This window comes from Oreochromis aureus, linkage group 15, assembly GCF_013358895.1.
Source record: "Oreochromis aureus strain Israel breed Guangdong linkage group 15, ZZ_aureus, whole genome shotgun sequence".
Taxonomy (NCBI): domain Eukaryota; kingdom Metazoa; phylum Chordata; class Actinopteri; order Cichliformes; family Cichlidae; genus Oreochromis; species Oreochromis aureus.
In genome coordinates, this window is record NC_052956.1 from 34243930 (window position 1) to 34264349 (window position 20420).

The window sequence follows — 20420 nt, forward strand, 5'->3', positions numbered from 1 at the left end:
ACGGACTACTAATAACAAAGTGCCTAAAGATATAATTTAAACGAGTCCTTCGTTAAGTTGTCTGTTATTGTAGACACAACGCTGGCTCATGCCTCCTTGGAAGCAAAATATGAACAAATGAGTGGTGGCTCAAGACTTTTGCACAAACTTGAATTTTTTTGTGCTGCTTCCTTACACGGTGAAGTCACACATACTTTTATAGCGCCAGACCACAGCTGAGACCACAGACAGAGATAATACATTTTAAGTGCATTTACAATAAATGCATTAACTTTACGGCATTCGAGAAGTCTATAAACCACTGAGGTCTTAAATATCTCGTGATTCACTGTAGACTGAGCAACATTGCATCTGCTCTTGGAGTTTCCAGGCTTTGGCATCTCTTAAGTGGCTTTGTTTTTGCAGTCTGCCAGCTCCTTTCTGTCTGCAGCAGGCATGAGCAGCAGCAGTTTACCTCTCAGAGAGGTGTTTTGTTTTGTCTTTTAAGGTCGCCTGCTTACAGAGACCCCCTCTCCGCTGCTCCTCACTGTAAACATAAGTCACGCTGTAATGAATGTGTGACGGCTGGAGAGTCAGAGCAGGCTAAGTGCAATGACGTCCCGGGTGTTCTCGCTGTCCGTCGGGGCTCTGCTCTTCCTCACTACCATTTACAATAACTTCTGTTTGGGACAGGGGTGCGTGCTGCACCCAGAAGTTCATCACTGGGAAAACAGCACCCTCAGAAACCCTGTGGAACAAATGATAGACAAAAGATTTTCCACTTGATGTAATGTTCCCGCTCATATGATTTCTTCCACTGCTGAGCAAAGAAAGACCATCACACACAAACAGAAACTTTATTAATTTGTTTGAGTTTAAAAAACAAAAAAGAAAAATAGGAAGTAGTACAGATGTGTAGTTAATTTGCTTGGGATTTGTAAGTTCTGATGTTGTTTATTACATCTGCAATTTCTGGAAGGAATTAAACCACATGTGAAAATCCAAGCCACCCATTTCTAGTTAAGAAATACTCCTCAGAGAAAGATGATGACATTTCATGGAAAACAATTACAGTCAACTTGCTCTTATGTTAATAGCTTTCTGTTGCTGATGGTAGTTTGTGTCCAAAATTTATGGGATTTTAATCATCACTGAATATGAGCAAAATGGCAATGCATTTTTACAGAGTACAGTATTTATGCTTACACTTGCAAAAGCACGGTACTCATGCACTGGACTGTTTTATGTGGTTGGCCACATACAACGCACTTCAATGTTAAGTGAGCCAGACCTGTGAAACTCCCCTTCCTGTCACTCTTTAGTGACAGGAAGGGGAGTGACTACACATTTACGATCCCTGAGATATTTTTTATATAAGAAACAAAAAGTACATTTTCAACAGTAAATCTTTTTCTACATGACTTGTACAGCATGAAGAAATAAATGTTTAAAATTACAGAGAACAGATTTATTTTTTCACCCTCCCACATTTCTTTCATTTACTACAGAATAACAGAAGAGGGCAACATGGTGCTGCAGCACTGTGGCCTCACGGTAACAAGGTCCTGTGTTCGACTCCACCGTCTGGCTCGACGGCTCTCCACCATGTTTGAGTGGGTAGTCTGGTTTCCTCCGACAGTCAAAGACATGCAGTTAGTGGGGTTAGGTTAAGTGGATATGATAAAAATTGCCCATAGGAGAGAATGTGAGTGTCTCTATGTGTTAATCTTTCCAGGGTGTACTCCGCTTCTTCCCCTGGAGAAGTCCTGATAGGCTCCAGCCACCCTGTGACCCTGATAAGGATAAGTGGAACAAAATGGATAGATGCATTGGATTACAGAAAAAGTTCTGTATAAGAAAAACTAAACAGAAATTTCTATAGTAAATAATGAAATAACAGAAAATTTTCTGTCATTTAATTATTGATTCATCATTACTTTATTACTTTAGTGTATTATGATTGTCAGTGGGAGAGATCTTTATCAGTAGGAAAAGCTGTCAAACATATGAAAATACAGTCAAAAGTTCAAAACTTAAGCCCATCATTCATTCTTTTTAAAGCCATCCAGTGGGCCAGATTGACGTCCTTGTCCTTGTCGGGCCAATTCTGGCCACCATCTGGGTGTCATGTTTGACACCATAAACAATCCATGTCTAGTATAATTTTTAGTATTAAGTTGCTTTAGTAAAAGGTTTACAGTAATATGTGTGGATTATTAAAGATAAAATGTTTGGAACACCATGCTCAAACATGTTGCATTTCTTTCATTTAAATATCCATCTTCCACCCACCCACCTACCCATCCATCCATGGCCAATTTCATTATCATTTATCCTCACATTCATAAAAATAAACGTACAGTGTTTGGATGGGGCACACTTTAAACGAGTAATTGATATTTAGATTTTATTTTACTGGTTTGTCTCCAAACTGAAAACTATTCAGCAGTGTTATTGGAAGTGGCTATAGGCACTGTTATCATATTCAACTTTCTCTTTTACTGTTTGTTTTTGCGCGCATCGAACGCAGATCACTTAATCTAGCGGCTGCCTCAAACGTTTAGATCTTTGTTTGTAACCAAATGTGACTCATATCTAACATAAAAAATTCCGCTGAAGTCTCATCTGTGACACTGTCGTCTCTTTACCCCCTCGTTCAGTTCACTTCCTGACAGGGCTGCCGCAGACATCACTGACGGCTCACTGACAAATGAGAAAGGGAACGGAAATCCTATCCATCAATTCTGTCAGACTGCTGGATGCTTCAGTACATTAGAGACAACCCACCACTTAGCCCACAACTGTGCGCCACGACCTCTCGGTAACTTCTGGATTACTGGAAAGCAGAGGGGATGAGACTACCAGAGAACATGCCCCTACTGAGTCCTTATCTTCTCTTGCAGGAGGCTGGAGAGGAACTGCGCTTCCAAACCCACAGCACACCACAGGTAGCGTCTCTAACTAAGGCTATCTCGTGGACAGAAATGGAAAGCTCAAACTCTACGCACAGACCTGTTTCCACGACTCAAAATTCACAACTAGACAGTGATGTCGCTTTACCGATTTTTATGTTTGCTGGAGGCGCCGTTGGGAATTTAATTGCAATAATCGTTCTTTCGGTATCAAGACAGCAGCGCAAATCTTCAGCCTTCTACACGCTGGTGTGCGGGTTGGCGGTGACGGACCTGCTGGGCACCTGCCTGGCCAGTCCGATAACTATAGCCAACTACCTTGACCGGAATGTGCTGTTGGACCAACATGTCTGCGAGTTTCAGTCCTTTTTGTTGCTGTTTTTCGGTTTGACCGGACTCAGCATCATATGCACCATGGCGGCAGAGCGATACCTGGCCATATGCTGCCCGTACACCTACCAGCGGTGGGGAGTGGACCGACGCTTTGCGCAGAAGCTTCTCCTCTTCATCTACATCAGTCACATCTTCTTTTGCTGCCTCCCAATGATGGGCATGGCGAATAGCAGACTGCAGCCGTCCGAAACCTGGTGCTTCATCGACTGGACGATACACGAGCCCGTGTCCACTGCCTACTTCGTCCTGTACAGCGTCGTTAGCCTGCTGCTGATCTTCGGCACCATCCTGCTGAACCTGGCAGTGTGCGGCGCGCTGCTGCTGATGCGCCAGAGGGTCGTGCAGCTGCCCGTCACCAGAGGCAGCGTCCGGGAAAGGTGGAGGGCTCTGTCCTCGGCCGCAGAGACTCAAATGATCGCGGTGCTGGTGATGACTTCTGTGGTGGTCCTGGCCTGCTCAGCCCCACTAGTGGTGAGAGAAGTCTTTAACTAACGAGTGGTGTGCAGAGAAACGTTGGTGTGACACGTGCCTGGCACTTATAAACACGAGGATTTACCAGTATTGGACTGATTAGTACCGACGCAGCAGTGCGAAACATGCATTTTAGCGTCATTAGCTTTAATTAAAACGGGCAAAAAAATATTTTGCCCACTTTCCAGCTTATCCTGGTATTTTCCTCTAAAGCGATGCACGCAGTTAGCCTGAATGCCTGCAACAACTGCCTGTGAAATAATGAGGAACTACCTAAATCTGTAAAAGGACCTAAAAGTGGACGCACGCAGTGCTTGATTTGCTCAGTTTGCTTGATTCCAGCAAATATTTTCAGTACGTTCAGCATCAGATATTCCAGAAGTTATATACAATATAACTGTATAAATATATAGACACACAACAATATGTATCATAAAATTATTACTACTGAAAACTTCTGGTGACAGTTTAGTAGGGCTATCTTCACATTTGAGGCATTTTACTTGCATGCCATTTCATCAAATATTCTTGTGTATTTGATGAATATATTCGATATTGTTTTCTGAAGTCTAGTCATTACCTGGGGGCAGTGGTTAGCACTGTTCCCTCACACCAAGTATGTCCTGAGATTGAAGCCTTTCTGTGTGGAGTTTGCATATTCTGCCTGTGTACTGTTGAACTAAGGCTTCCTCCCACAGTCCAAAGACATGAGGTTAGGTTCATTCTAAACTGCCTATAGGTGTGATTGTGAATGGTTGCCTGCGACAGACTGGTTAGCTGTACTGCATGTAATCTGCCTTTAATTGGATAAAATTTGATCATTTCTCTTCACCTCATATGGAGACTTTATATTTTGACTTTTCAGAAAAGCCAAGTGTTTACACTGTGTTAAACAATGTGGATTTTATTGTGTTAGAAAATAAAGTCCCTGTCTCCAGGACAGACTGTATTAGTCATTTTCTGCTCAAAACTAATTTTTATTTTTTTATACTTACAATGTCCAGCTAAACCCAAATAGAAGAAATTAATAATGCAACTCAAACAGCTTGCAAAACATTTGTAACAGAGGTGTAGTCTACATGAGGACACCGCCTTAATATTGAGTTTGCTCATTCAATTCAGGAATCCAGGAATTTTATTTTATTTGACAAACTCTTTTTTTTAAGATGACAAAACAGGAAATCTTATGAACTGTTAACAGTCTAAAGAAATAAATTATAACAGCTCCTTTCTTCTGTTTTAAGGTTCGTGTGTTTGTAAACTGCTTCAAGAATGAAAAAAACTTCAAAGCAGACCTGGCTGCCATCAGGATAGCCTCAGTTAACCCCATCCTTGACCCCTGGATCTACATCCTCCTCAGGAAGTCCCTGTTCCACCGGTTACTCGCTTTTTCCAGGCGAGGCAGCAGCAGCCGCAGCAGCTCCCCTCCTTTAACGCAAACCACCCTGTTTACTACCAACATCGTGAAGGACAGCAGCGTGTTCACCCAGCTGATGTGCAACGCCAGCATCATCACTCAGCTGCCCGCTACTGTCACATTCACTCCGTGCGACACGGAGAGAGCCTCCAGCAGAGTTGACTCTGCAGAGTGAGCACACGTTCGACACTGATGAATGTTTGCTGCGTTAGGGTGGTGTGAGCAGCTTCACACACAGCCACAGACTCTGTCTCAGAGCCACTGATGATGAAGATGTGGTGGGCCCACATCACGGAGGGATCCCCGGAGCTGCTGCAGGATTATTTATCGACTGAAAGAGTCGTGCGTCACAGGGCTGACAAGAAGAGAGAAACAATATATGACTGAGATGTTGTTACTGAAGTGCAATGTTAGATCGAGCCTGTCCAAGCTGTCCAATCTCTCCTTGTGGCTTCTGCCTAGCCGAGACACTCTTTCGCTAGATGAATGTCATCTCTCATGGGGTTCACCTCCACCTTTCCCCTTCCACTTTCCTCCAGATGTCTCTGATAGTGCCAAAGAGCCATCATATGGTTCTTGTGATGGACAGGATCCTCCCTCAGCTCCAGCCGTGTTTATGGAAAACTCCCCGATGGTTTGTGCGTGTTTTGTTGTTTCTTTTTCATCAGGAGAAACATATGAAATTAATAAAGCAGTGACCAAAATATGCTGATGGCTGTTTGTAATAAAGACTCATGTTTGCACTAGAAAATCAGTCATCTGTCTTTGTCCTGAAATGAACTCATGGGCGCAATGAGTGAAAATGATGAAAGGTCACATCAACAGGTCACATCAACAAAGAAAAAGTACATGGGATGAAAGAGGAGAAAAAACCACATCCACTTGATCTCTTTCTGTATGACAAATATGTTGAAAACGAAACAAAAGAACCCACCACGCCAAAAGACAGATGCAGGGAAATCAGGTCATTAGTCATTATGTGTAGGCAGGTAAGCACTAAAACACTTTCACCTTAATGCTAACAGTCAGCACTCCAGTGTAGAGAAACACTAAAGAGCTGTCACTGGTGGCTAACTGAGGCTGCCAGCATCCATCATAACAAGGAAAGAGGAGAAAGTGAGCTCTGTGTGCCCAACAAAGACACGCTGCAGATGTGCGTCCTCTTCTGAAAGATCATGTGGAGCCACATAAAAGAAACCTGTGCCTGTTGTTACCATGTCGACTTCTTGTAAACATAGTCTGGTGTAAACAAACATGACAGCGTACACTTGGAGCTTCAAGTAAATCATTCAGTTCTACTTAAAAGTACAGACATTTGTGCTGCATTATTAATTTATGCCCACTAGGGGGAACTAACTGACTTTTAAAATATATATATTATATCATATATATATATATTTTTAAATATATAATCAACATGTGGTTTTGACTTCGGGAAACTGGGAGATAAATAATTTTTTAGCTCCTAAATAAATATCAAATCACCATTTTATTCATCACCACTTTGTATATTATCTGCACAATAGTGGCAGAGATACTGGAAAGTTTTTCAGTGTAGAAGCACACATCTGAGGCCAGGAAGAAACATACATGACAGAGCAACTGAAATGTTATGTTAGATTTATACACGGTCCCCTGAAATTAAGCGCTGCACACACATAATCAAGATACTTGGACCTGATACTTGAAACTGTGCACCAACAGGGAAGAAAGGTGATTTAAGTGACGTTAAGCGTGTTTCAGAAACTGCTGATCCGCTGGGATTTTCCTGCACAAAGATTTGAAACATCCAGTGAGGGAGTTTCTCTGAGTGTAAGTGGCTTGTTAATGCCAGAAGTCAGAGGAGAACAGATGTTTCGAGATGACCAAGGTGTGTAGAAGAACACGTCTGAATGAAACCTGCTGAACCCTGAGGCAGATTTATACAGCAGCAGGACAACAGGAGACTGGAAATACATTACCTGGTCTGATGAATCTCAATTTCTGCTGCAGTATTTGGATGGACGGGTCAGATTTAGGCATCAAAAACACAAAAGCATGGAATCATCCCGCTTGTATCAGTGGCTCAGGCTGCTGGTGGTGTGATAGTGTGGCGCATATGATCTTGGTGCACTTTGACCCCAGTAATACCCACTGAGCATCGCTTAAATGCCACCCCGTATCTGAGTATCGTTGCTGACAGTGTCCATCCCTTCATGAGTAAAGCATACGCTTCAGAGGATAACACACCAAAGCTCAAATCGTCTCATACTGGCCTCTTAAACATGACCGTGAGTTCACTGGACTCACCAGATCTCAATCCAACACAGCACTTTTGGGATGTGGTTTCACATCACATATATTTCTCTATAACACTTTAAGCAATAGATGATTATCCTTAACTACAAGACACATTATCAATAATTAAACTTTATTAGACAGAAAGAAACCTTTTTACTGCAGGAGTCTTTAAAGAATATTTGGCTACTAACACTTTTACTATACTAGGATTTTTATTCATACTATTCATTATTCATACTTCTTTTATCAAACATTTATCAGTTAAGAGAACACAAACATCTTGAGTCTTCAATTATATATTTATTTAAGCAGACAAGACTGTGCACCCCCTGTACAACATTTCTGTACACAGACACCATAAATAAAAATCTAAAAACATTAGTTAAGTAAAAATTCTGTCTAGAGATTGAAGAGACAAAAATAATTATACAAGTTTTACAAAGTATTCTCCCCCTTTTCTTTCTAGTCAACATTTACATCCCATTAAAAAGCTTTACGACAGACAGAGAGGACATTTAAAATCAGTCGTCCTTCAAACTTTCTCCCACTTTTGGAAACAGAGCCGGCACCAACCGTCCACGTGTCCTACGCGTTATCGTTTAAGAATTCCACAACTTGGGGCCGAGCTGACTGAAGGCCTCTCTCTGGTGGCTCGTCGGCATCAGAAGGATTACACCCTTTCTTTTGGCAACAGGAGGAAAGAAGTGAAGAAAAAAAACAAAGAAAAGGCGAGATGGTCTAAAACTGTTAGCTGCACTCTGCATGTGACTGGAAGCAAAATATTCTTGAACCGTGACGCGATTGTGTCAATTTCTTTGTAAATCACACTTCTGAAATTTTCTTGGCTCTTCATCTAATACGACACTTCCCATCTGAGATCTGTGAATTACTGCACCAGTCTGATAAGGAGAAGATGAGTCATTTTCTTAATGGGTGAAGAGTTCCCTCCTGTTGTCTGCAAAACCAATTTACATATGCATTATTGGAGATTTAAAATCATGCCCGTGCATCTTGCAAGACTGAAACATTTCAGATTTGTCAATGTTGTCATTTTTCCATTGGATGCAAAACTGAAACTATGCTACTCGGTAGATAAAGGCTGAGACGATTAAATCTAACAGTTGAAAGGGATGCTGAAGTCACAGGAGTTTGAATTCATCACTTTGTTTGTTTGTTTGTTTTTATTTATGTTTACCGTTTGCGGTGTGGGAAATGTCATGAAGGCCAACACAAACAACAGACAGCCTCAAAGTGAACAACAGAGAACAACACACAAACATATTCAAAAACAATGGACAGCGAGTTTTGGTTGTATTGCAACATTTCTGATTATTCAGTGTATGAATTATTTCAGAGGACTTAAATTTCAGTATGTAATTTAATAAAAAATAATATAACATGGTGGCAGTTAATAGCTAGTTCCCCCCATGAATCCAGAAAGGAGTAAAAAGACAAGTTTTGCAGACACTGGTTTGTGGTGGGGGAAAACCCACCAATCGCTGAATACTGTGACAGCATTTAATTAATACTCCCCTCCCAAAAAAACAAAAAACAAAACAAGCTCACAACCGGTGCTCGATTCGAAAGCAACAGAGTCAAAAAAACCAAAAAAAACCACTTCCTGCACTTTACAGAGATGCTCAGTAATGCAATCAGTAGTGACGATAGAAAGCCCATCTGAAATTACAGGTGAATCTTTCATTGCACAATCCGAACCTCTGTCCAGTGACTCTATGACGCCAGTGTTGACAAATGAAAAGAAAACGCATGAAGTCGTTTGAAGACGTGCAAACTCGACACGGCGTTTCGTTTTTAAAAACTGAAACATGACAGAGCAGCTTTTGGTTCAATAAAGCTTGAACCAAAGCTTGAAGCTTCGCAGACTGATAAATACCAATAAACCAAAAAAAAAAAAGTCTCCATGACAACAAAAATACCTCTATTATATTTTATGTGGTGGGATACAGAAGAAACAAATACATCCTTCATGTATGAAGCTGCACATCTTTTGTTATGCAAATCTAATTTTAGGCCTTACTCACCCATTCAAAGACACAATCATACAAGAGCTTTTTCTAAGCTAACATCCACGCACACACAAACTGGAGTGTCGGTGTGTTCAGGATACTTTGACAAGCAGCCGGAATTGAACCACCAACCTTCTGATTAGTAGACGACCCGCTCTACCTCCTGAGCCACGTTTATTCCAACAAATAATACAGTAAACTATTTTCTGTTTCACCGGGGAGAAGCACAGATCTGAAAGAGGTCACTGACCTTTCTAGATAACAGAAATGGTCTCGCTCTTTGTTCAACGATGTGGTTTTCATAAGTATTTGACTTTATTAAACGTTTATGAACATCAATGGACTCCTCCCCTTTTAATTTGGAGCATTTTTCCTAATTGGGCAATTCTATTAGTGGGAGTGTGGATATCGATTGCATGTATACAGTCTGCGGCCATGCTAGAGGCTCTGTGAGGTTTTTAACTATATAGAATATCATTGCAACCTATCTGGATTGTTGATATGTTTCAATCTGGACAGAAAGAATGAATGACTCACACTTGGTGCTGAAAACATTGCCAATCACAATATCAGATCAAACCTGCAAAACCCACTATATTCCCAAGAACTCCCATCAGCATTAAGGCTGAAATTTATTCACTGATGACTAGCTCAACAGTTTGTATCTCCCCACATTGTCTCAAGTAAATTTTAAAGAGAGAGAGAAAAAAAAGACATGAAATGCCAAAAACTAAATATTTTAAGGATCTTGACTGAACTAAAAGACACGACAGACTCGTAATTCGGTGCACGTCAACATTCACAGTGATGGTTACAGATGACATCCTTTCCTCTTAAAGTAAACAAACTAGAATGTTATGGCTGGTAGTGAAAACAAAAATCAAACATCTGCAAACAGTCGTGTGAAGATCCTTTTCCAGCTACCTTCCATATACCTGCTGGCTGTGGCACATCATCTGTTACCGACGTGTCTGAAACTGGCCGATATAAACAGATTCTAACCATCGCGTTCAGTCGGTACCAGAGAAATAAATAAAGACCTACACCAAAGCTGACTTAAAATGAAGTTTAGACAGGGAGAGAGAAGGGGTGGGAGAGGTCACATGACTGGCCCGTGATGTCGGACACCTCATTCTTCAGCACAAACAGGCCTCCGTCTCCAGGTGATTGAGACCTGCCTCTGAGCTGCCGGGCTACACAAAGTAATGTCTATGACAGCTACCAGAGTGAGGACGAGTCCTCTACACCACATACTGGTGGTTGCTGCTGTAGTTTGTTGTGTAGGTCTGCCGGCTGTACTGGAAGTGGTCAGTCAGGACGTGGTTCCAGCTGTGCTGGTCCTGCTGCTCCGGGCTGTGGGGGAAAGGCACTGACCCGTTGGCCTGGATCTTCTCCAGCGCCGGGTTGTCAAAGGACATCAGGTCCTGTTTGGAGCTCGGCAGCAGCTTCTTCTCCTTGTTAGCGTCATATTTGGCCTGTTGGCACAGGACAAGAGCAAAAAGACTTGAAATCAATGAGGTTTTAAATGTTGGATCACCTGAACTGACTGCGTAGGTCAAAATGCTAAGAAGATAAATGAGTGCAAAAAAGGAAAGCGGCTCAAGTTGGATTTGATGGTAAAACTAATGGAAGAAGTCTTTTAAGGCTGAAAGCAAAGCAGTCTGCGGACTGAAAATAAACAAGGACAGGAGTGTAAGTGGACTTGGGGGCTGGAAGAGAAGCAGATCACTTAGAGACAGTAAGTTCCAGACCCTGAACTCTAAGTGCAACGTTTGTATGTTTCTCTTACACCACGACGTAAGAAAGGTGAAATCATTTATAGCATGTGTGTTTTGACAACAATGACATATGGCTGGCTCGCATCACATCCAGTTTAAACAACAGAAGCACTTGCATGTCGCATCGTGCCTTAATGGATTAAATGTACATTTTTATAATGAACTTTCGCTCGGACTGACTGACCTTGTTGTAAAGGAAGACTCCGACGATAGCCGTCATCATTCCCAGGACATTTGTCAAACTGACGGGGTTTCGCAGCATTAGCAGCGAGATGCTGATGACCATGATTCTCTTGGTGGCGTTGGCGACGGCGTAGCTGAGCGGGCTGACGATGTTGAGTATACTGAAGGCGATGACGTTCTGAGCGAAATTGCAGAACCCACTGATAAGCAGCAGGATAATGGTACTCATGGATCCCGAGACATCCGTCTGAGAGGAAAGGAGATACGTCAGGTATAGCTCACAATCACCGAGACGGCTCTAGTTCACGGCAGCCTCTTACTGCTACTCACCAAGTCTCCATTCACCAGAAACACAGAGAGGTCCACCAGAACCCAGGTGGGCAGCATGAAGATCACAGCGTTAAAGCCCAGGATGTTCAGCAGCCTCAGGTGATGGACCCGCGTGTCACGCAACACCTTTAAAAACACAAATAAAACCTTAGACTGCAACTCTGTTAATGTGTGTTTAAGCTGATATAAAGAACTCTGTAAGCATTTCAGCACATTTTCAGAAATATCAATTTCTTTATTATACACTCAAGGGATTTAATTACACACCACTCTATTATTGGCCCAATCTGGGAAGAGCTTTTATCTGTTAAGAAAACTATAGCTGCTTTTTTGATAACATGTGAGACTTGGTCACGCCGACTGATTATTGTGAGCAATCCCATGTCATCACAAAACCTTTATCCAGCTAACGCACCCAAGCCTACAAAAAAGGAACCACAGGTTTGGAAAAAATGACGTGTGAGATTTTGCAGACTGGTCGTGCCACTGGGATGCTGGAGGAAAATCCTGTGAAGTTGTCTGAATGCGACAGGACAATCTTCCTCGGCAGATTAGACATTCAAAAAAATGTAATGGTGCGTTATTTAATCCCTTGAGCGCATTTTCATTTCCTCTCTGTTAATGTGCCATATGAGGAAGGAAACCACAGCTAAGAGAAGGAGATCCTACATTGACTTTTTTCCCCCTTTGAGACTCAAAAAGTGGCGGTTAAACTGTGGCTATGATTTGAATGAAAAAAGAGGAAGTCTCTAACAATGTCTGCTGGTTCATTTGGACATTTTTCAGAGAAAAAAAAAAAAAATAATAAAAAAAAAAAATCGGCAGATCAACACACGTGGCACACAGCAACATGAGGGTAGATTACCTTTTTGGAGAAGATGTTCTGCAGTGAGAAGCAGAGCGTGGCAGCCAGAGCGCTGATTAGTCCCGTCATATTAAAGGACAGCTCGGTCACTGTGGCCAGCAGCACCCCACCAATGATGGGAATGAGCGATATGTACACCTAAGACCACACAAAGCACAAACTCTCAAAAAATAACACTTTCATTACTTATATCTCAGGAAACACATTTAGGAAATTTCTTTTCAGGTTGCAGGAAATATTTTGCACTCTCCAGCAAAGATGGCAGGTTTATAAAAATAAATTAGCAACCATGTTTGTAATCAATGAACTGGTTAAATTCGTTCATAAATACGCATCCAATCGATATAATGGTCTAACAGACAGTAACAGTAACATAGAGAGAGTCAGAAGTATTTCCCATGAGAAACTGTGCCGATGTACTGCTGGCAGTAATGCCTGTAGCTTATCAGGAACAAACTCAAAGTCTGCAGATGACACGTGTTTATATATAAATATCTGTTTTGGCTGAACTGCTGGTGAAACTTTGACTTCTCTCCTTGAAAATAAGAAAATCGAATTTTAAAAAAAACAAGTAGAACGTTTCAGTTGTCTCATAATATCCAAATGATTCACTGATTGAGCTGTTGGTGAATACATTTTGTAGATGAACTGAAAAAAGAAAGTAGTAATTGCAGCCATATGAGTAAGAATGTGAGCAGCTTGGTGCCCCCTAATGATACAGTGATGTGAAAAAATGTTTCACAGGCCTCTATACTCCATGATTTAATAGCTTATAGAACCACCTTTAATAGCAACAATTAAAAGTAACTGTTTTCTGTATGACTATCAGTCTCTCACATGGTTGTGGATGAATTTGTTCTTCTTTACAGCATTGCTTCACTTAATTGAGGTGTGTGGTTTTTTGTTTATGCACAGCACTTCAGTCAGGTTGGGGTCTTGACTTTGACTTGCATGATGCAATAACTTGATCGTTTCCTTTTTCAGTCATTCTGCCTGTTAACTCAGTTTGGGACTGGCTTTAGCTGTCAGACAGATGGCCTTGGTTCATGGTTATTGTTGCCCTCCTGTGGCTATAAAACAGGCCTAAACCATCACTGCTCCACCACCGTGCTTGTGGCGTTGTGCGTTATGGCCAAACATCTCCACTCTGGGCTCGTCTTTCCAAAGGACACTGTTCCAGAAGCCTTGCAGTTTGTTTAGATGTAACTTTGTAAGTTGGGCCTTAAATTTCTTTCTCCTGGGAAACCTTCCAAACAAGTCATACTTGTTCAGTGTTTTGTTAACATTACTGGGGTAATTCTGGTGGGACATCCACTCCTGGAAAGCCTTTGCATTGTATTAAACACCAGACCACCAAACGACTGCTTTTATAGAGGCGGTCACACTGATGATGATGAGTTAATCAAGTGCATTTAATTAGTAGCTCCTAGCTGCTACTTATCCTCTTAACTCCTATGAAAGCAGTAAGCATGTAGTGCATGGAGTCGTGTAAAAATTCTTTCATACGAGTGGGTAAACAGTGGTTAGTGTTACTTTGGACAGCACTTCAGAGAAAATGTGAAGCGACATTTCCAACACTGAATTAATAAAACCCAAACATGACCACATTTTCACCCCCTGAAATAATGAGATAACGTAAAGTGGAAAATTTCAAAAAATGGTTGCTAAACTACACAAGTAGACATCATTTCACATTAATGTGTGTTCATGTTAACATGAAGCTGTATTTTTCAACTTCAGCACAGTGATTAGTCCAGAGTGTGCAGCTGAACCTGGTAACTCTGCCTGGCCACACACTTGAGGAGAACAGCTCATCTACAGATTCATTTGCATCCTGAAATACAGCGAGCAGCACTTGTTATGAAACCCACTTGTGCACCTACACACTCACCCACTCAGCCCCCAACCAACCACTCTGAAACTAAAACAAAAAAAACCTCAACACTGAGCAGCAAATAAATGCTCCCAAGCTATCAAACCACTCTTTGTCTCACATGAGCAATATGCACAAGACCAATAAGACAGCCTCCAACTGAGCTGAACCCCCCAAAATTTCCATTAGTATTATTGTGACCCAAACTGAACTGCTGCAGCACAACATACCTAAACTAGCTCCATTAATGTGTTGTTTAATAATTAACCAGTCTCTTAACCGGATGCACTACAAGGAAACAGTTCCCAGTAAAAACTTGTTCAAACACCCTCGTGTTAAAAGTTAACTTCTGATAACACATCAAAAGTGCAGGTGCATCCAAAAAAAAGAAAAAGATGCAGGTCTACTTACTGGCATCACAAAAATATACAGTGGGGACAACCTTGAACCTTCAGGGAGGAGTTTTCTATTTTGGTAAAGGCCCAGATTTGTGTCCTAATTCAGGTGCTCCAAATTATTTTGAAGATTTAGACTAAAGCTTAAACTACACTCCACAGTGGTGTTGCAGTGGACTGCATTGCACTGTGCTCCCAATGTGCTCTCCACATAAAACTCATCCAATATCATGTAGTCTACCAACATTACCTAAAATATAACCATAAACATAATTAAAGTCCATGTTTTAAACATTATACACTGATAAAGTGTTTTATGAGACGTATACTCTCTCATACAACTTCAGTTCTCACACATAGTAAGAGGTCATCGGAGCCATGTTGCCTCCCATCTCAACACTGAACTGGAAGATAAACATTACGTGCTGATCTCAGACTCTGAAGACTTTCACATGACGCAAACTCTGTGTAAACATTTCGTTGCCATGGATCCAGTTAGGTTTTGAACACTGCATCTATGTTTAAGCTTAAAACTTCCCTTTTTGATAAAACATATAGTTGGGGCTGAACAAGGTCAACCTGAATCCTACCATATTCCCCTGCTGCTGGGAGCTTCCCATGATGCACTTAGTGTGTCTTATTTACTCACTGTGTGTTTACACAACACTTTGCATTTTAATAATAACTATTAAAGAACTGTTTTAATAACTATTAAAATGAAAGTGATGCATTCTGGCTCTATACCACACACCCGTCTTCCCCTTCTCCTTCCCACTGTCGCCAAGAGCTTCCTGGTTGTTGGGAGTTTCTAGATATTATTGTATGTTCTTGCAGTATAAAGGTCACTGTTGTTGTCATTTGGTGCTATAGAAATAACATTGGATTGAAATGAACTGAAACTGAATTGACAGCTCAGTCTAAAGTCAGTAAATGCATGCTACACATGAAAGGATTTCTGGGATTTGTGATATTGGGCAAAATAGATCAGGGTCAGCCTACTAGAGTTGGGTTCTTTAGATGTTATAGGGTAAATATCTGGTACTTCAGGTCTAGGAATGTAGACTCTCAGGAGTGTCTGATCTCAGACAGCAGATATGGAAACAAGTTTTCCAGGTAGGGGACTGACAGTATATTTATTCTCATATATACAAGGCATACAACATTCATTAAAACTATTACAATTAAGTGACTGGTTTCACAGATATTAAAGCCTGAATATAGAATGAAACACACACACTTTTATATCCAAGTTCAGTGTGATATTCCCTAGGTAAGACAACGTGTACTAAATCAAAATTAATATTTCTTAAGAGCCGGCTTCTGTTGTTATTACATAAAATTTTTTTGAAGGTATTTCCTCTAATGTTCCCATTATGAATTTTTGAAATACTCATATTTATGTACAGCAGGCAGAGCCCAAGATTTTAGTTTGATTTATGCACCTTCATATCCCTGCAAAAAGTTTGTTTTTCCAGTAGGAAGACAGGACATGTGCTGGGTGCCATTACAATGTGTATTATAATGGTTTCTACAGACCTTCAAATCTGCTGCCAGAGATAACAGATCCAAATATTCGAAAATTTTTCAAGCATCCATTATTCTATGTCTGCAAGCTGCACTCCAGAGAGTCCACATTCACATTTAAAACACCTGAAGGACGGAGCTCAAGTAGTTTTACTGATAATAGAATTTAAAATAGTCTTAAAGTGGATCTTTTCTTTTGAATATAAAGACATTTTATTTGATGAAGGAATATAAGAAACTTGATCGGTGTTTCAGGAAGGGAGTTTTCTGATTTAACTCTAATTTAATACAAGTCTGATCAAAGTCAATGCAGCTTTATATTTTTCTAAGGAAATATGAGCTCAGCACTAATGTGTGTATATGACACATCAACCAAACAACTAACTACTTAAAAACGTCATGACATTAAGAACACCAGGATAACTCCCACATTATAATCAACAGTTTGACAGCTTACTGTACTCCTACATTCCAATCATGCTTTGTTTATTATTAAGAGCTGTGTATACTTCATCATGAGGGAGGGGCAATTCCTGCACCAAACTATTTTAATCATTGCTGTGTGTCTGTCAGTGAGACTTTGTGGGAAGGTGCAGCACAAAAAAATGGTAACAGCAGTTACAGTTTGGAGGGGATTCAGCTCCTTTTATTTGGAGGATGCACTCCACAAGTGTCCTACTAGTTTGTTCTTTGCCTTCCACAACGAGTGCAAAAGATGAACCAGGCATCACTCTTGCTCAAACGCTAACCGGTCGATTCTGAATTTATGCTTTGGATTTTAAAAAAGAAAGAAGAAAAAGTAAAACTAAATGCTGAACAGAAATTGCTTCCAGAATCTTCATTTTGAATATTTGTAGTTGCTATGGCTCACCACTACTGTCTCACGTTTCAAAGTGCACTCGGTGAATGGCAAGAATTAACAATGCAGATGATCTTTAGTTGCAGTGCAGTTCAATCATTTTAATTGTGATATTAAAGTGCAACAATTTATTGTTTCACAGACTGAGATAAAAAGCTAACAAAAAGCCTTAATGCAACCTTGCAGTGAAATGCACTCCAAGATACATTTAATTGATATGAGTTGAACTACCAATTGATGTACTGCTAATGCACGGTGATGTGGTATGCATGGCCCCAAACCCAACTGTCTAAATAACAGAAGAAGTGGGGGGTTAAATGGGAATTTATTAGGTGAGTGTGGTCAGCTGGTGTAAGAAAAAAAAAGCCCGCCTTCCTCTCTGACCCTCCCTCAGAAGGTTTCATCAACTTTGTGGACAAAAGCCCCTACAGATGACTGTAATATGAGATCCAGGACAGACACAGCAGCACTGTGCCACATCACCACTGCTGAGTCTCAGACAGAGCAGGCCTTGTAGTTAGCCGTGTTCAACCTACTCACCTTTGTGGTCTGCTTCTCTCTCATGATAATTCTCGACAGCAGCACAACCCATATTGGCATTGTAGCTTTGACTGTAAAAGACATGACAAGGAACGACGTCAGTTTCTTTTTTCTTGAACAAACATGAACTATTAACAGCAGCAAGTAGGCACGGTACATCAGAGCTACTCCCACGCCTCTGTCAAACATCCAACCTGTCACAAACCTGGGGTTTGTGCAACTCCCTCGACTGCACTTGCATCATTTAAACACAGACTAAAACGCAACTCGGTTTATCACTATGGGTTTTTTTTCCCTGAAGAACAATACCAGAGTAGCGCTCAGAACTGGCGTCACACAAAGTACATAGAATGATCATTGTGTAGGTTCACAAGGTTAGAAGCTCATTCCTAAAGTAAAAACACTGATGCAACTGCCATGGCTCCAAAACTCAGGTCAGAGGTGATAAAGATATCTTACAGCGACATTTTATTTATAGACTTGCTCTAAATCAGTTGTCATTAAGTATCTGCTAAAGTTAATACAGAAATAAGTAAATAAAATTAAGACTTTTAGAGTTGCTTCAAGTTGGAACTTGTAACTAGATTATAGTGCTGTGGAGTTTGAAGGTACAATTAATGAGAAATTCAACATGTGTTGCTAACTTGCAGAAACTGCAGGTAATAAGAGAGTGGAGAAACCAGAGCTAATGGAATTCATCTGCCACAACCAGTTCAAGGAGTCAGTGGAAACTAAATGAATGGAATAATCTTTTAATGACACAATAGATGCAAAAGGTGAAAGTAGTTCAAAAAGGTGCAGTTGATAAATACCACGGGAGATATTTGAATTGAACTTGAGGAGGTTTTAACATGTGTATTTCCATCTTTAGTTGTCACAGGATAGGAGGCACATGCTTCCTGCTTTTTTTCTTAAAAATGCAGATCAACTATATATAGTTCTTTTGGGGGCTGTAATTTGCAGTCCTATTAAATGAGAAGGTTCACCTTTTATTTGCCAAAAAAAAGAAAAAGAATAGGGAAGAAATCTGAATCACAAGGGATTAGTATTAGTATTCATACTTCAATTTATGTATCTTACATTATATTTTTCTTACATGTGCATTTATTTTAGTTTTGCATGTAGAGTATATTGTGGTTTTATACAGTTATATGCTGTAAATCCATTGTGCTTGTATGATATGGTTGTAAAAGTCCAACCAGAAACAAGGGTTGGAAATTAGCAACAGATAATAACTCTGTTTTTCATGCTTTGTACTGGAAGTGCCAAATGGCCCTGCCCCTTAAGACAGGGACTAAGAAAACATTCAGATTAGTGAAATGATAGTATTATTATGATACATTTTTATAGATTAAGCAGCCTGGTGTACATTTCCTGGGTGCAACATAATCACAGTCAGATCTTAATATTTCCTTTACTTTAGCAACAGTATTCCTACACTTTTATATAGTGGCTTTCGCTTCTTTCAGCTGAATAACAATATTTAAAGGACTATGTTTTGATATTAGCCGGGTTTTTTTTTTTTTTTACATTTCTCAGCAGGTACCCTCACAAAAATGTCACTTCAGCTTGTTAAAGGAGAAAAAAAAAAGGTTGCAGAGGCTCGCATGTTATAACATCTAACTTAGGGAAGCACGGCGGCTCATTAATGGACCCTCCCCCTTAGCTATGAAGCTAGCAAACAGCAGCTCATTAGTAATTCTTTGGAGAGTCGAAAGCTAATTAGTTTATATTAAAAGGACACGAAGCGAGATTAATTAGCCTCATTAAAACAAGACCTACAGTACACAGACTCTACGTGGGGCCCACAGCCTGGTTAAATGCCCGTGCCGCCAGTTGCCCTGCGTTAGCCGCGAAGCTAACACCAGCTGACAGGACGGACACATCATCAAGTTACCCCGGCTGACAGGCTCCAGGTGGCGGTGCATTAAAATGAACACAAAGCCGCTGTACTCACCGGTATGCGCGTACGACACGGGCACTTTCCATATGCTGAAGTGAGCCGACACGGAGGCGAAGTATTTTCCGAAAGCTAAAGGCAGGATGTACCACCAGTAGTACCTGCTGGGTAGTTCTGTTTTGGGGACTCCCCAAGCCCGCAACAGCGGGGGGAGGAAGACGACGATAGATATGATATGAAAGAGAGAGACCGTGACCGGGTACGGGAATCCATTGAGGATGATTTTGTTGACAACATTTCCCCCCGAGCTGACCGTGTACCAGCACACACACAGCGATACTATCCGGATCCCTTCCCTGACCGGGGTCCGCTGCACCGCAGCCATCTTCCAGCGCGGAGTGACGAGTCACCGGTGGCGTGGATGCACCGGGGCAGTGCTGCTCATCCGTCACACGCACAGCCGCGAACGCTTCCGGTCGTACCCTTCAAAATAAAAGACATCGGTGTGCGTCGAAAGATATTCACCGTGAGCGGAAATGTACAGCTCAGATCAGTAAATACTTGTTCAAACCAAGGTTAAATAACTAACTTTAGTATCTGTTGGTTTGGTTTAAAAAGCTCTTTCTTACAGCTTCCCTGATGAGGCATTGATTGTCGTGTTTATTGAGATTCTGGATGAGACTGTGAGTTAAGT

At 41.0% G+C, this 20420-nt stretch overlaps 2 protein-coding genes across 2 annotated transcripts; one reads left to right on the top strand and one right to left on the bottom strand.

Moving 5' to 3' along the window:
• Positions 1-2733: 2733 nt before the first annotated feature.
• LOC116316883 (prostaglandin E2 receptor EP4 subtype-like) lies at positions 2734-5910 on the top strand. The gene is made up of 2 exons (XM_031735528.2): positions 2734-3755; positions 5000-5910. Exons 1-2 carry the CDS (start codon positions 2832-2834, stop codon positions 5345-5347), a joined length of 1272 nt encoding a protein of 423 aa, XP_031591388.1. The 5' UTR covers positions 2734-2831; the 3' UTR covers positions 5348-5910.
• Positions 5911-7732: 1822 nt separating this feature from the next.
• Positions 7733-20196, bottom strand: slc35e1 (solute carrier family 35 member E1). The gene is made up of 6 exons (XM_031735529.2): positions 19784-20196; positions 17827-17897; positions 12636-12773; positions 11771-11896; positions 11442-11687; positions 7733-10954 (listed from the first exon to the last, which is right to left on the bottom strand). The coding sequence occupies exons 1-6, from the start codon at positions 20109-20111 to the stop codon at positions 10721-10723; spliced, it is 1143 nt and encodes a 380-aa protein (XP_031591389.1). The 5' UTR covers positions 20112-20196; the 3' UTR covers positions 7733-10720.
• Between the last annotated feature and the right edge of the window lie 224 nt (positions 20197-20420).

Coding starts and splice junctions, on each gene's coding strand:
- LOC116316883 (XM_031735528.2), top strand. CDS start 2,832: ATGAGACTACCAGAGAACATGCCCCTACTGAGTCCTTATCTTCTCTTG. Junction 3,756..4,999: donor CCTGCTCAGCCCCACTAGTG/GTGAGAGAAGTC, acceptor TTCTGTTTTAAG/GTTCGTGTGTTTGTAAACTG.
- slc35e1 (XM_031735529.2), bottom strand. CDS start 20,111: ATGGCTGCGGTGCAGCGGACCCCGGTCAGGGAAGGGATCCGGATAGTA. Junction 17,898..19,783: donor CGTGTCGTACGCGCATACCG/GTGAGTACAGCG, acceptor TGTCTTTTACAG/TCAAAGCTACAATGCCAATA. Junction 11,688..11,770: donor TTCTGGTGAATGGAGACTTG/GTGAGTAGCAGT, acceptor CTTTCCTCTCAG/ACGGATGTCTCGGGATCCAT.